The 16,642-nt window shown below is 39.1% G+C and overlaps 2 protein-coding genes across 2 annotated transcripts in view; one reads left to right on the forward strand and one right to left on the reverse strand.

Annotated features, from left to right (window-relative positions):
* The window catches only part of Med12l (mediator complex subunit 12L), a 292,238-nt gene that overhangs the window by 82,242 nt on the left and 193,354 nt on the right, over window positions 1-16,642 (forward strand). Inside the window, exons 14-16 of the mRNA XM_028763676.1 lie at window positions 2,659-2,873; window positions 3,956-4,060; window positions 4,774-4,950. Coding sequence (XP_028619509.1) covers window positions 2,659-2,873; window positions 3,956-4,060; window positions 4,774-4,950 — 497 coding nt within the window. The remainder of the gene's footprint in view (window positions 1-2,658; window positions 2,874-3,955; window positions 4,061-4,773; window positions 4,951-16,642) is intronic.
* Window positions 7,768-14,103, reverse strand: Gpr171 (G protein-coupled receptor 171). The gene is made up of 2 exons (XM_028763666.1): window positions 13,899-14,103; window positions 7,768-10,700 (listed from the first exon to the last, which is right to left on the reverse strand). The coding sequence occupies exon 2, from the start codon at window positions 10,651-10,653 to the stop codon at window positions 9,694-9,696; it is 960 nt and encodes a 319-aa protein (XP_028619499.1). The 5' UTR covers window positions 10,654-10,700; window positions 13,899-14,103; the 3' UTR covers window positions 7,768-9,693.

The raw sequence follows: 16,642 nt of genomic DNA on the forward strand, positions 1-16,642 counted from the left end.
CTCCACCCTTTATCAGCTCTGCCTTCTCTTCTTTTCATTTTATCTGAAGTTTTTGGTATTGAATATAATGGGCTTCACTAAGCAAATGTACTATATTTTCCCCTAGTGGGTAAGCTTAGTTATTTTTACATCAGTGAGGTCTTCAACAACTTTAAAATGTAAAAATTAAGTATCCTCATACCCTTATATTTGGTGCACTAGTTTCTGTTTTTCTGAGTCTCTCACCCAAACAGAGGGATATGTGTCCTGTGCTACCCACATTTAGGGTCTTCCCATTGCATCACAGTCTGGAAACTCTGTCACATGAGTGCACAGAGCATCTCTCTCTTTTTTTTTCATGATGATTGTAAATCTTATCTAGTTGATAGTCAAGACTAGCCATAACAGGATTCCCCACCCTGTTCCTGCCCCCTTCGTATTTAAATTGTTTTGTTATAAAGACTTATTTGAAATAGTGCACATAGATACCTGGAAGAGGCAGCCCTTTCAGTGTAGTTACAGGCAGTCACAAATTGTTTTAGGAATAAAAGAGAAGTTTAGCTGTGCTTCAGCCTCCTCTGTTATGACGTGCATGGTCATTTATTTTCTAGGAACCACTATCATTAAACTTGAAATTATGTTTGGCTTACGGGGTCCACATACAGTTATAACTGAGCAATAAAAGCCATCCGGTCAGGGCTATTGAGAAGGTTCTGCAGTTAAGAACACACATTGTTTTTCAGAGGACCCTGGCTCTGTTCTCAGCCCTTCTTTTCAGTGGCCAGCAGCCACCTGTAGCTCCAGCTCCAGGGCATCCTAAACCCTCTTCTCATGGTGAGAGCACCCACAATCTCACACACTGAAAAGAAACTTAACCTGCCGCAGTAAACGTTTGAGTAAAACTTAAAAAGTAAAACTTACCATTGTTTTTCTTTGACACACTGCATGTTTATGTAATGAGTTCTGGTTATTCTTATTGTCTCAGTTAGGATTTCTATTGCTGTAATGAAATATCATGACCAAAAAGCTAGTTGGGGAGATAATGGTTTATTCAGCTTATACTTTCATATTGCTCTTCATCACCAAAGGAAGTCAGGATGGAATTTAAGGAGGGCAGGAACCTGGAGGCAGAAGCTGATGTAGAAGCCATGGAGGGGTGCTGCTTACTGGCTTGCTTCCCCTGGCTTACTCAGCCTGCTTTTTTATAGAACCCAGGACACTAATTTAAAAAAATACCTTACAGATGGATCTTAGGGGGAGGCATTTTCTCAATTGAGGCTCCTTCCTCTGTGATGACTTTAGCTTGTGTCAAGTTGACATAAAACCAGTCAGAACAACTGACCCCTTGTCAGCGTGACACACAAACGTAGCACACAACTCTTTCTTATCCCTAAGATCTCACATTAAAAACATAAACAACTTTAAAAGTCCCACAGTCTTTGCAAATAGAAACACGTTAACATCTTAGTCCCTTTAAAATAGCCGGTCTCTTAAAATTTAAAGTCTCTCAACTGTAGGCTCAAGTAAAATAAAAAAAAGAAAAAAGAAAAAACAAATACTTTCTTACTTCAAGAGGGAAAAATCATGGTATAGCCACAATCATATCAATTCCACCCATCCACTGTCTGGCCATGATCTTCAGGGCTCCTCCAAAGGGATTGTGTCACTCCTCCAGCACTGCTTTCTGTAGTACACACAGCTTTACTGCTAAGCTCCGGCAGGCTCCACTCCACTGCTGCTGCTGTTCTTCCTTGGTTATCCCATGATACTGGCATTTCCAAAGTGCTGGGCACTTTCTTCAGCAGTCTCTCAGAGGCTCTCTTCCTAGTCCCAAGACTCAGCTTCTTTTCGTGACCCCTTCAGTCCTGGGCCTTCAACTGCCACTGAAGCTGCACCTTCACCCATGGCCTCTCCTGGTCTCACAGTGCTAAGCATCAGCTGTTCCCTGTGACCCCTTTATGCCTTCCAAACCAGTATCACCTGGGTGACTCTTACACATAACCAAGTCCAGTTGCCAACACAAGGTACAATTCTTGGCTGCCCCTGGAACACAGCTTTTTATGCTCTCAGGAAACACCTCCCAGAAGATTTTACTTCAGTGATGTTGGTCTCTCTTTTCTTAACCACCTTTAATTTCTTAGCTCCAGCTAGCTAGCATCAGTTGTCCCAGTAATGCAAAGATTTCACTTCAGTGGTACTGGTCTCTTGTTAACTTTGGTTGATTCTTCAGCCCCAGCTGACAAGAATTACAGAATCTTAATTTAAAATAGCAAATAGTTCTGGTAGAGTCTTTAAATTTCCCTTTGGAATTTCATAAGCCAACTTGCTTTACATGGCTTGCTCAGCTTGCTTTCTAATAGAACTCAGGATGACTAGCCTAGGGCTGGGGCTTTCCCCGTTGATTGATACTTAAGAAAATGCCTTACAGTGGGAACTTATAGAGATGTTTTCTCAATTGAGGCTTCTTTCTAATGACTCTGGCTGGTGTCAGGTTGACACAAAACCAGCAAGTACACTTTCCTACCTCTCCTTGACCCCTGCCATTGTTTGTACTTTTGAAAAAAGAATCACTGGATATAAAAGTATGAAAGGTAGTGGAAATGTGCTTAAGCTTTGAAAATTCTTTTATTTCTTTTTGCCTGTTCAGGGAATTTCTAATTTAATTTGTTTCTCACCTAGCGGACCCAAGCAGTGAATGTGAGAAGGTAGAATTTGTGAACCTGGTGCTGCTCTTCTGTGAGTTTATCCGCCACGATGTCTTCTCCCATGATGCATATATGTGCACCCTCATCTCTCGAGGAGATTTGTCGGTTACTGCCTCCACAGGGCTGCGATCACCAGCGGGAGAGAATTCAGATGAACACTATTCAAAGGACCATGATATGAAGATGGAGGTATCTCTAGGGTGACACGCATACTGTATCCCGAAGTAAACTCCCCTGGGGTGAGGCCCATACTGTATCCCAAAGTAAACTCCCCTGGGGAGTCCGTTTCAGATGGGCATTTTCATGATGGAAAGATAACTGGGTTTAAGGTACTTCTCTCTCTACAAAGTTTATCTCTCCTCCACTCACAAAGGACATGTGTCTTTTAGAATTCTGTGGGTGGTGTCGTTAATGAAAGGTTAGGACTGGTCGTAATTGGGGTTTTTTTTTTTTATGAGATTGAATCGATATGCTTTTAGTTTTCCATGTGTGTAGCCTGAAATTTTCTTTTAATTCTGTGTTTCACAAATGAACTTGTTTTCACAGCAAACTCCTTTGGCTTTGTTTTAAGGGACATCTCCATATACCACTCTTTTACCCATAAAAAGAAAGCCCTTGTTCTTAATAACACACACTTTCTTTGCAAAACTTAATCTCCATTTCTAAACCAGGGTAGAATTGTTCTCTGCAGCAGTTTATGCTGTGGCTATGATTTTCTGTTAGGTGCTGGTAGTTTAGTTATTATTCCAGATTTTAAGATTCCAAGATAAAAAGATTTAGGTGACAGTGGGAGTCTGGAAAATGATGAGAGTCTGATGGTGCTCAAAATAGAGATTGATTTTGGTTGTTTAATATGAGTTTACAGATACTCTTAGGACATGCTTAAAGCTGTGACTATATTTGTTTGTTTTTAAAAGCGTCTCACTTTTCTTTTTTATTTTTAGATCTTTAGGTTTCTTAATTTTTTTTTTAATAATGGAATTTTTTATTCACTGGAAACCCAGTGAAATAAATCGTGGCCAGTTTGTTTTAAATTATGAATCTTTCTGCTCTTCCTTTAAAACATCATGAGAGTCAAAGCTTTGTTTCTCCCAGGGGAAGGAGTGTGATTCTTTAAAGCAATACATGTCTTCAAGTTTCCTTTAAATTCTTCAAGAGAAATAGTCAGGGGTAGCAAAAGATAGGATGCTGAAAATCCTCTTCCTGTTTCAAATTCCTTTTCTTAAACTACAGCGTTTACAACATGGCTTTCTTTCTCTGGCCGTTACCAGGAGCACAGCGTTATGGCGCACATGGGCCTTGGCTCAGGAACCACTAACATTTTTGATGAAGTAGACAAGAGTGACTTTAAAAGTGACTTTGGTTCTGAGTTTCCAGTAGGTTCAACCTTCGATTCTCCTTCCCTGTTAACTCTCCCCTCCCCAGCTTGTCTCCATCTCTTTCTTGCTTGCCACGTGTATTGGAATGACTCATCCCTGTGCTGTCCCTGTCACAGTGACCTGTGGTTATCACGTTATCCTCACTGTGGGGTTGTATTGCCTCCTCTGTAAAGTGTTACACTCCTGTCCCAGCTGATTAGCTGTGACACTTTTATTTTGGGATTGTGCTGTCTAACGAGTGTGGGAGTGTAGTGTCACTATGACCATCTATGCATTGAATTTCTAAAGAATATTCTTATGGATAATTCATTTTCCTACAGTCAGTATAATGGGTTTTTCACGTATCTTGATGTTGTTTATCAGACCATTGTTTGTTTGTACATTTTAAAGCATTTGTCTATGGCTTAATCTTACTGAGTATTGTTAAGTGTGTGTTTTTGGAGGAAATGTAACCCTTTGAGGATAACATTTTTAAATTTGCTTACATGACCAGTCCTCTGGTTGGTTTTTCATTTTCCCATTTTCTCAAGGAGAGGGCTGATACTGATAGATGTTTTTGCCTGTGATTTAATTTTGTGGACGTTAATAACATTTCTGCCTATCTTTTTCATCAGCTATTTTGTGAGCCTTTTTGTTTGAAGCTCTGGTATATGTGGCTTGGTGTTGCTTTTTTTATTTATGACATTCAACATTTGTTTTACATGACATAGATTTTTTCTCCCATGCCTGGAGAATCCTGTGAGAACATCAACCCTTCCTTGAGCAGAAGAATGTCAGTCAATGGTGAGAAACTGCTAAAGAGAGAAAAACCAAGAGAATTAATTTTCCCATCAAATTATGACCTCCTCCGACACCTACAGTATGCAACCCACTTTCCTATACCTCTGGTAAGCCACATTTCCATCACTGTGTACTATGATGATTTTATAAGGCCGTCAGTGATCGACTGTCAGGCTATCCACATGCTCCTGTGGTTATTATAAGGTCATTAGTGACTGGCGGTCAGATTGTCCATGCACGCCTCTGCTTACACATAATGACATCATGGCGCAGAGCAGACTGTGTTTACTGCTCTGATGGCTCTAATCTGGATCATATAGCCAGTGTGCAGATACAGCATGAAAAGGTGTGGTGTGATATTAGTGACTAATAGATTTGATAGAGTTCCCTGTCTTAATATCCTTTCGTCAAAAGAATTCGAGTCACTGTGAATAATGTCTAAATGTTTTCTCTACTTCAATTTAAAGGTCATTTGCTGATTAGTTTTTACTTGTCCTGTTTTGACTGTTGGTGCTTTTGACATTTTACAGATGAGTAAGATTTTGGGGGGCATAGGAAAAGTGAGTAAGGAACAGGATGGTGCATGAAGCACAAGTTCTTCTGACAGTGAAGCAGTTGGGTAAAAACCTCAGTGCCCACGAAAAGGCGAGCTTTCGACATCCACGGGTCCCCTCCATTCTCAAAGGAGTATTGGAGAGAAGGACCATTGTCACCACAGGTGGACTGGATGATGACAGATGGTGTGGGTGGGATGGAGTGGACTTGGCGTGGTGGGCTGAGAGCTGGGATAATATAGCAAGAGAACTTGGCAGGGAACTTAGTGCTGCAGGCTTGTAGTGAAGTGTTTATCCCAAAGAGGAACCATAATAGTTCACATATTAGTCATGAATGTTAGGCTAAAGGCTCCAACATTTTTAATTTACAGGTAAACTTTTTCTTGCATGCTATATTTTGAACACTGTTAGAAGTTTTGATCAGTAAGCTGAGTACTTTGTTAAAGCTAAATATAGTTGATATTTTGGAACATCCTCCAAAATGACTCAAACTCACTAAGTCCATATTTTTTGTCTTATGACAACTAAAAACTCCTTTTTGTTTGTTTCCTTGTACTAGGCAGAAAGTTTACAAAATTTTTCCTTGTTCATCTCAGAATATTGTCACTAATTTTCTATGGTTCTCGATGCCGCCAATATTCAATACAACAGAATAATCTGGCAGTTCATTTATGTTAACAGAGAGGTTGAAATTACATATCACAGATGATTCTGACACATTCATGGGTGAACTGTTATGTCTGTTTTAAAATATGAAATGTAAAATAAATAAACTTTAAAGCCCAGAGTTTATTCATTACTAATTCTGCAATATTAGCTTCTTCATTGTAATAAACATACCATGGTATAGTCATATGAGACATTTTTAATAGTAGGGAACTGGGTCCAGGAACTCTGTACAATCTTCATAACTTTGTTAGATACCAGAAAGCACTCTGAAGAACACAAAGCTTATCAAACAAATATAAAAAGATCAAAGGGGAGGTAGAGCCTGTACAGTGAGTGTGGAAGTCACTGAGAGTTGCCTGTGCTGGTCTGTGTAAGCAGAGTTTGCACTCTGTCTTCTCTGTGTTTCTGGGATCGGAATAGGTACCAACAATCAGCTTTTCTGCTCTGTTGAACACATGACTTTAGAGGAAAGTGCTTGATGACATCTCTTGACAGTTGTTGTCGGATCTAAGTTTTATTTTTATTTCATTTTTGTGCCTAGTGATGTAAGGTGTATAGTTGTGCACACACGTGTGCACACAGATGTGTACACCGGTGCACATATTTACAGGGGCCAGAGGAGTATGTCCTGTTCTACCGTTTTTTGTCTTCACTATTGACACAGGTCTCTTACCGAAGCTGGAAGTAGGCTGGTGGCTAGTAAGTCCCAGTGATCTTATCTCTGCTCCCTACCGTTCTGGGGATACAGGAGTGAGTGACAATTCCTGGATTTTTATATGGATTCTGATGTCAAAACGTGGGTCCTCGTGTTGCACAGGAAGCCTCCTTACCTGCTAAGCTGACTTTATATAGTTTTTAGTTAGCTTTTGTCCTGATTTTTTGTGACAGAGATTATCACCAAAAGCAACTTGGGGAAGGAAGGGTTTGTTTCATCTTATAGATTATAGTACTTCATGCCAGGAACTGAAGCACAGACCATGGAGGATGCTGGTTACTGGCTTGCCTTGTCTGGTTTGCACAGCCAACTTTCTAATGCCCAGGAGAGGTACTGCCCACAGTGGGTTTGCCCTTTCCCCATTAATCACTCTTCAAGAGAATGCCCATAGGCTTGCCTACAGGCCAATCTGATGGAAAATTTTTCTCAATTGTTCTTCTTCTAAAATGAATCCAGCTTGTATTAAGTCATTGTGAAAACCTGAACAAGCACAACTTTCCACTACTGATGTATTTAAGGTCCCCTTTCCTAATAGGCATAATTGTGAATAAATCAAAAGGAAAAACTTAGGCTAATAAAACATTTACCTTATATTGAGAGTCTTTTTCCTTCTTACTAGGAGAAATATGCCTCTTGTGCATGAGAAGAAGAGAATATAAGAATATGGCTAAAAATGTCTTTTTTTTTTTGGCTAACTTCTATGTTACCTTTGTAATTAGAGACCAAGGGGGGAGGATGATGGGATACTTAAACAAAAATAATAGCCTTGTATATACTGTGTCATGGCTGTTTTGATCTTCTCATCAGAAAACACATTATTTAGGTCCCCAACAAGTGCAGGTTTTATAGTGTCTGTGTTCTACCAACCTGTAACCTGGCAAGAATTTGTTCAGTGTCAAACTTGACAAACTCACTGGCATTCCCGTTACTGTCTCTAGAAATTACTGTTAGAAGTTTCTTTTTAATAAAGGAGACAATTGGTCTTCTTTCAGTTATTTACTTCAGACTAAAAATATATTTGTGAACTTACACATGGGACTTTGAAACTCATTCTTCAAGTACAAAAATAACATTTTAATCAAACATATTCTTGGCATCCAGGAGCACATTTATATTCCCTCTATCTCTCCACTCCTGCTACTTCATCTCTCCTCTTTTCCACCTCCCTCCTCCTTCATCCCTCGTGTGTGTGTGTGTGTGTAACAGTCTGGCTATAAAATCTATACTGGCTTGTATTCCTTTTACCTCAGTTGGTCTTACAGGCATTTGCTCCCACGTTCATTGCAGGATCACTCTAATTACAACAGCTACTGCAATAGAGTATTTACAAAAAGATGTATTTAATGTGTGTGCATGTGAGTTCCCGCATGTATACGCGTGTACCACATGCATGCCTGGTGCCAGCGGAGCTGAGACGAGGGTGTAGTAACCCACTTGGATCTTTTCTGTAAGTGGAGTTGCAAGCAGATGTGAGACTCCTGATGTGGGGTGCTATGGACTGAACCTGGGTCCTCTACAAGAGTAGCAAGTGCCCTTAATCATTGAGCTATCTCTCTGACCCATTTCTAACTGCTTTATGTGGATATTTGTAGTCTGTGTGTAAAAACACACACACAGGAAAAAAATACACACAGAGGAGCTGGGTTTCGTAGCATGTGTCTATAATTCTAGAACTTGGGAGGTAGAAGGAAGAAGATCAGGAGTTTGAGGTTATTTTTGGCTATATAGTGAGCTCAAGGCTATTGTGAGCTACAGGAGATCATGTCTCAAAGAAAAAAACAGAGAACTAAACCAAAACACAAAGTCCAAAATCTCATGTATGCTTATCAGTATTTTTCCTGTTGTTTTAGTAAGTCTTTTATTTAATGCCATTCCTCAAAACCTGTGTATTTACTGGCAGTAGAGAGGATCTGGTCAGTGATGGGCTGACTTGTACTTTGTGTTGCAGATTCATTCTGGTTGGCCTTGTCTCTAGATTTGAGAGGCATCCATGGCCCAACATTGGCTATGTTTCTAACATGGCCTACTGATGTAAGTCTATGTGTCTATTTTAAGATTCTTTGGCTGGCGTTATTTTTTTAATACCTTTGATGTAGATTTTTACTTCCAAAACAGTTTCAGTAGTTAAAGTAATTTAGTAGCTTCCTTATATTGTAAAAAAATATACTTTTTTTACAATATAAACAACCATGTATTTACAAATGCCTCTTAAAATTAATTAGGTATAAGCTCTCATTTTATAGACCAGGATGACCTGCAGTTCACTTTGTAGCCCATGCTAGCCTCAAACTCATAATGATCTTTCTGCCTCAGCCCCTAGGGTGCTGGAATTAACCAGTGTGACCTCCTGTTCCTGTCACTATAAGCCTTTCATAATGAAAAATTGTTACTGTTACCAAAAATTAGATGTCAAAAATAGTGCTGAATCAAGAGAGTTTACTACCTTTCAAAGCAATAGTTTATAAATAAAAATAATGCAGATGTTTTGATGCTTTTATTTTTTTAGGTCACCAAAGACCTTTAAGGTATTGCTGAAGGGCTTCCTGGCAACTTAGATGTAGATTATTTGATATATTTTCATCAAGAAGTCAGTTCCAGGCATTGAAGTGAATCTCTGAGTCTTTACCACAGCTATTCTCGATTTGACCATTCCAGTTGATCTTGGTTCAGTATGCTTTGTTAGTTTTCCTGTACAGATATTTGGGATAAATAATATCAGCACCTGTGAGAGTACAGGATTGGCTTGTGGTGAGGAAAGGACTTCTCGCATAAACCAGTCCCTGATTGCTAGCTATCAGTGGCTTTTATTCCTAAGCATCTTCTTCTACCTTAGCATCTTCTTTTATATTTGAAAACTGTGACCAGCTTTATAGTCCAGTCAGGAAGAAGGACTAACGTGCAAAGCCTGTATCTTATACATCATTCTCACTTCTTGATTTTTCTTCCCTAGCCTTGGGCTTTTTAGGTGAGGCGAAAGTCTCTGTGACTTTGAGTCGAAATGCTTTTGACAGATGATAGTACAGGATTGGATCAAAACACAAATTAGACACAGCCAGCAGCAGTGTGGCCTCTTTGGCTTTGAAGAGTGCAATGCGAGTTGAGCAATCGGATATGACCTCTGTCTGGCTGAGGGTGTATGGGATCCTGACAGCATGGTAAGGGACAAAACATATGATGTAACTAGCTGTCACCAAGAGAATGTTGAGCAGAGCTGATTTCACACTTGGGTAGTTTGCGGCATCTCTACTTCTGTAGAGTTGTCGGATTACAAGGAAGTTGGCTATCAGAATGATGGCTGAGAAATTTAAAAATATTGCCACGCATATGAAGTTTGTTAGCAAGTGCCAATTTCTTCCAAACTCCTTTTTAAACTCCATGCAACCTACATTCGGCTTCTCTTTGATGTCCTTGATGGGAAGCACCATGTTTGGCACCATTATAAGGAGGACCATGAGCCACACAACAGTTGATATCATTTTTGCAAACCCAGGTTCTTGTATTCGGTATATCTTGCAGCTGTGTGTTAACTGAAGACAGCGATCAATGCTGACAAAGGCTAAGAAGATAATAGATAAATACATATTGATGTAGATGAGGCAGGCTGTCACTTGGCAGTGGAATATCCTTAGCTTCCAGGGCGCCACACCCAAGTCAACAACGATTTTTACTGGCAATGCCAGAGTGAGCAGGAAGTCAGCTGTAAGCAAATTAATTAAGTATATGCTTACACATCTGTGATTTGTGGTTTTCTGTATAAAAGCCCACGTTGCGAAACAACTTCCAATAATTCCAATGAGGAAAACTAAATAAAAAAAGTATGTAAATGGTTCCAGATCTCTGTAAACTGGACAGAACATTGAACTGTTTGTCATGTTGAGGGAGTAGGTTGAGTTCAATAATTTAAAAAATCCTCACGGCTCTGTTAAAAAAAAAAAAGTAGAAGGAAGATGTTAGTAACTAAAGTCAGAAAATCCTTCTTAGAAACATTTATACTCTAGAATTATCACCATCTTTCTTGTTTTTAGGAAGAGTTTCATTGGGTAATGGGGACATCCTACATTATGAGAATCCAGGTTCTCCACTGCCTGATTCCTGTGACTTTCAGGAAATCCCATGTAAATTTGCTTTTTTGGAAGGGATATTTTTGACCTTGTGGTTTGTGTTGTGTAGCACTCTGTTACTGGTTGAGGGAGAAATTTCTTTGCAGAGGAGGTAAGTGACCAGAGGTTCTGGGAAGTTGAGAGAGGAAGATATTGTGGTTTTGTCTGAAAAAGATTGCAGTGTGGCTTTCTGCTTTTCTTTTAATAGCCTTTGTAGCTTATGCTGCAAGAACCTAGGCTGATGGTAGAAAAGAGAAGACAGCAAACTGCAGAGAGGTTTGCGCCGTTATCTTAAAAGTGGGCCCTCTGCTGCGAATCCCATTAGCATATCTTTAGAAATAAAAATTGCTCTTATTTTCAGTGGGAAGAATTGAAGGGTAAGACTCTTGTTCTGAATTGATGCCCCTGACCTCTGTCATCATGTACCAATTTATAATGGTATAAACCCGTGAAGGCCAGTGTTGTATCTGGGGAACACTTTAAAGGATGAACATATTAAAGATTCTATTTAACTGTCATATTTCATGTTGAGTACCCATGAAATATTTTTGTTACATTATGCTTGCTGTGTTAATGAAAATACTTTGTGCTTTTGTTTTTACTGTTTAAATTCACGTGGTAGAAAAACTTGTTGAACATAATGGCCGTAGCTATTTCTATGGACATGTTTTTGAATAGTTTTATGAAGGTACGTTTTAAAAGCTTCTAGAACATGGCCCTCTATTTATTTGTTACACATCTTTGTTACAACATCTTCCAGGAAAGGGTCAGTTACATCTGTATTAAAACATGTAACTTTTTTAGACCTGGAAATACTCATGTGTAATCCCAGCACTCAGGAGAAACACTAGTTTAAGATCACTCTTTGCTAAATGACAATGCCAGCCTGGTGTATACTCGAGACCTTGTTTCAATCTAAAGCAAAGCAAAACAAAAGAAAATCCCCTTCAAACTTTGACAGTAGAGCACCACCACAGTTGAGCCTGACAATGACAATAAGACCTTGTCATGGTCCTTTCAGGTAGTGAAAATACTGGCTTGATGTACGAGCTCAAGTTAAACCAAGCTCCCTCTGGAGATGTCTGCTCTTAACTCCCGTCTTTAGGACCACAGTGATACTTTGTGCTGTCCCTTTTGATGTGGCAGTCCCTTTTCATATCAAACAATATTCTTTTGTTTTAAAGGCAGGGTCAAAAATACCACTTCCAGAATGTGAATCTACATGGAATTCCCTGAAAAATCCCAGAAACCAGAGAGTATAGAACCTGGGCTTCTCATGCTTTAATGTTTTATCGGGAACAAAGTCTTACGCAGTGTTCCAGGACATTGCAAGTTTACTGACAGCGGAGTGGCTCAGCAGCTGTAAAGTCTTTCTCTAAAACAAACAACTTCTGAAGTTACTAAGCTTTAACTTTTCAAAATATTTAATGTATGTATCTGCATTTTTATTTTTTCATTATTATGCCGTGTTCATGCTGTCTGGCTGTGAGCATGCTTCTGTGTGCATGTGGAGGTCAGTGGACAGCTTGGGGAGTCAGTTTTCTCCTTTCTGCTTGTCTGACTGCTAGAACTCAGGACTACCTACAAACCTAACTTACACATTCACTGGCTGAGCTGCCTCATGGCTCTGCTGTGTTTATCTTGAAGTGATGCAAAGTGTGAATTTTCTTAAGGGTCTTAAAGGTTATAAGCTGTTCCCATTTCCCCAGAAGACTTAGAGCACTTCCGGTCCCCAGATATTGCCATTCTGTACCAGCCTTAATGAAAATTGTAAAGTACTTACCATTTATATTAGTTGACTACACATTTTTGCTTAAAGAAAAACATTTTATGTGTCCTGTTGGTTTTTTGTTAGAATCTTCAATCCACTTAAGCATGTGGTAGAATTTTAGAAGCATAGCACTTTAATGATAGATGCATTCTTTATTGATGACTATTGACCAGTCCTCAAATCAATTGAGACTGCAAAGTGTTCCGGATTTCTGCAGCCTTTATCCTTTTTGCTTTTTCTGAGTCTTGCCTATCGACCTGTGGGCCCGAGGGAGACTCCTCCTGTCTGAATGCCACTCCAGGCTTCTCTGGCTTCCTTAGAGGCATTTCAGATGTTATATGGTATCAGTAAAATAGTTATTTGTTTCTGTGAGTGCCCTATTGCCTGGATAACTATATGGCCAGCTCTCGTTTTATTGGTGAAGAGAAGCATTATTATAGTTTGTCCTGATTGATATTCTCTGTAATTAGATCTGACCATCTGTTCCTGAGTGGAGTAACTTTAAATAGTTACAGTGTAACCACTCGTTCAGTAATGCTGAAAAGTCTTGAGTGATGTGTATTTGCTTTTATTAAATTGTGTCTAGAGTGCCAGGAAAAATAGTTTCTCAAAATTTTGCATATATTGATCTGAGGCAAAATTGTACTATAGCAGGCATCCCCATGTTCTCTGTCATAAATCTGAAATCCAAGAGCTTGTAAACACTGTGGCAACAGTGTCCATACAAAGCAGGTGTGCTCTGCAGTACTCCAGCAAAATCAAGAACAGATTTTAAGTGTCTCTGTGGTCCTTTCTCATAGGTTGCTCATTCCTTAGGGTGTAAAACAAAACAAAAATTTAAACTAAATGAAAACTTAGAAGGTTTTCCACGGGAGTCCTTGTGGACATGCTTTGAAATTTGCTAATGTAAGACTGGTAGAAAGGAAAGTCTGGTTAAGACCTGTTGGGGAGATAAAACATGGCCTCACCTATCATCAGCTTAGCTAGATAACAGTTGCTCAAGTTACCCTTGTCTGAGTAGAAATGAGTCTAATTTGAATTGTAGCGTTTAAAAGACGGATGAGATCAAGAGAAAGCAGGAAATGCTGTTAGAAGCTCACAGCTCAGGTCTAATTACAGTTTAATAGTGGTTGCCTTACCATCCCAAAGGCTTCTAACTTTTGATTCTTTCTCCTTCAATACAGAAAATCCTGACTTTGGTTTATATGGGAAAAACAATGGAGTGAGCTCATTGATAAGGACATACCTGGTTGTGTCTTCTCTGACCTGAGCAGGCCTGGGTCCTGGCTGTCTTCTCTGGCCTGAGCAAGCCTAGGTCCTGGCTATCTTCTCTGGCCTAAGCAAGGCTGGGTCCTGGCTGTCTTCTCTGGCCTGAGCAGGCCTGGGTCCAGATCTTCAGAGAATCATGAACTATTTAGTTACGCACAGTGACAGTAGTTCCATCTTGCAGGGTTGCCTGCTGAACTAAAAATTTCCTTTCCTTCTTGTGTGGTTTTAAAATGCTAGTGATTGACGTAGATGAAACTGTGGTTTGCAAATGGTTTAAACTGTATGAAAGTCTCCTGAGGAAGTTTTTGTAAGAAAACAATTTCATTTATCTAAGTAACTCAAATTTGTCAGTTACTGTTTTAGGGAAAATTATTTTCATTTATCCATTATAATATCTTGCCTCTTTTGTTTTTTAAATAAAAGTACCCCATGCTGTACTGTTTTCATAATAGTTTTAAAAAAATAGTGTTAAAATCTTGAAAATGGTGTTGAGTTTATGAATTGAGACACTAAGGTACTTAAACAGATATTGTTTAGTATAGTTGCTAACACCAGTACTTCAGAGATAGAGAAGTTACAATGCCTCTTGTATTGTTGTTAAATGTGACCAGTTATTCAGACTCAATCATGGATTGGTCTAGAAATCAATCCAGTATTGGAAATACCAGTCTTCATTTGGAAGTCTGGTTCTGGACATTTTCAGAGACATATATTGAAATTAGCTGCAGTTCTCTGTGATGTTAGCAAGAGATAAAGTTGGGACAGGATCTGGATTTCAAACAGGTGTTAGCACATGTGTTAAGGTTCTTTTAATTGTCAAATTAAAAATACTTTTGTTTCTTCTACAGTATTTAATGTAAGTTGCATTGATTGTACACATTCTAATTGTGTTTTGAAATCTGGCATGTCAGTTATAGAGCTTTTGTTTTAGTGCCCTGAGTATCACAAAACCTTGGTATTCTAAAAATAGCTTGCAAGTACTGGAAGAAGTGAGTCAGGCTTTAAGCAGAAGCAAGAGGGTAGTGGGCTTGATTATTACTGGTATAACAGCTTTAATTACATTAATTGCTGGCACCACTGCTTCTACAATTGCTGTGACACAAGAAGTTAAGACAGCTACTTTTGTTAATCATTTAGCAAAAAATGTTACTAATGTGTTGAATATACAAGAGGATTTAGATAGGCATTTGGAAGAACAGATTGATGCTCTTATCCTATTCAAATTACTGGAAGAGGAGGTTCAGAATTTAAGGGTAAGGAGCCATCTTGAGTGTCATGTCAAATACCATTGGATTGATGTTAGTTCTAAAATTTACACTGGTGGTCATTATAATTAGGAAGAAGTTTAAAGACACTTGCAGTGTATTTGGCACCATTTTACCCATTGAGCCATCTTGCCAACTCCAGTTTCAGAAAAATTTTAAAATAATATAAAAGAACATCATGAGAACAACAGAGAGATAACTACTATTCTTTTTTTTATACCTTTTTTTTTCTGTTTTCATAAACCCACATAAATGTGATTGTGCTGTAGCCTCTGTATGAGATACATTTGCATGAAATAAAGTGTGTGTCCATGAGACGGAAAGAGAATTTAGGGATAGAGTTGGTTGCAAGTTGTGTAGTAAATAGACTTAGTGTGATATGAAGGAAAATTGGGAGAAAATGTTTCTGGTGAGGCTTTACTTTGCTTTGGATCAACTTTTGACCTTTCACTTTATTTTGAGGAGGTTATATCTGTTTGCTTCCTTGCTTCCCTTTAGGTTTAGATGATCAAAAAGTGCAAGCAGCTAACTGTTGCTACAGCTGGAAGACCACCATTTATGTATGGGTTGTGAAATGTGAGGGAGCTGAAGCGCCCTGGTTCTCCATCCCTGCCCTTCGTTTCTAGAGCAGTGATAGCTCATCTGTTTGGTTTTTTGTGTTTATGAGATAGGATCGTGCCATATAAACCTCAGACTGACAGGAATCCTCCTACTCGAGCCTCCCCACTACTAAGATCACTGGTATGTGTCACCATGCCTGTCTGGAGTTGACTTTGTTATAGTGCAACTAAGTTTTTTTTATTTTATTTTATTTTATTTCATTTTTTGTTTTGAGACATGGTCTCATTATACAGCCTGGCTGGCTTTAAGCTCCGGATCCCATTGCCTCCTGGCATTACTGGTTTATCTGCATTCTCATCTGGAGAATAAGTTCTTACATTTGGGTTGTTGGAAGAATATTTTTCCTCTATTGCCCTTTTGATTTAATATTTATTTTTTGAGTATTTCATGCATGGGTACTGTATCTATATCATTTGAACCCCTCTGTCTTTCTGATCTAACTCCTCCTGTGTCCCCGTTCATCTCTAATTCATGGCTTCTTCTTTAATAATTATTTGACACACACCTGTATCATCACATTTGACACACTCCTGGATCCACCTTGTAAATGTACATTTTAAAGCTGATTGCTTTGGATTAGAATTTATCAGGAAGCTCATCCCCTGGGAACACCAAACTTTCCTCCTGAAGCAGTCACTAATGCCCTGTATTTCTTTATCTGTTGGTGGGGACTGGTGAGATTTTCCCCAGCTACACTGATACTGCAACTGGTGGTGTCACTGTGAGTACAGCTTCCTTGTCATATATCAAAGACACCATCCCCCAGCAGATGTCCTGGTCCTCTGGCACTTACAATCTCTCCACCTCCTCTTCTGAGATGCTCCCTGAGCTTTAG

This window comes from Grammomys surdaster, unplaced genomic scaffold (assembly GCF_004785775.1).
Source record: "Grammomys surdaster isolate TR1022 unplaced genomic scaffold, NIH_TR_1.0 139, whole genome shotgun sequence".
In the NCBI taxonomy this organism is placed as follows: domain Eukaryota; kingdom Metazoa; phylum Chordata; class Mammalia; order Rodentia; family Muridae; genus Grammomys; species Grammomys surdaster.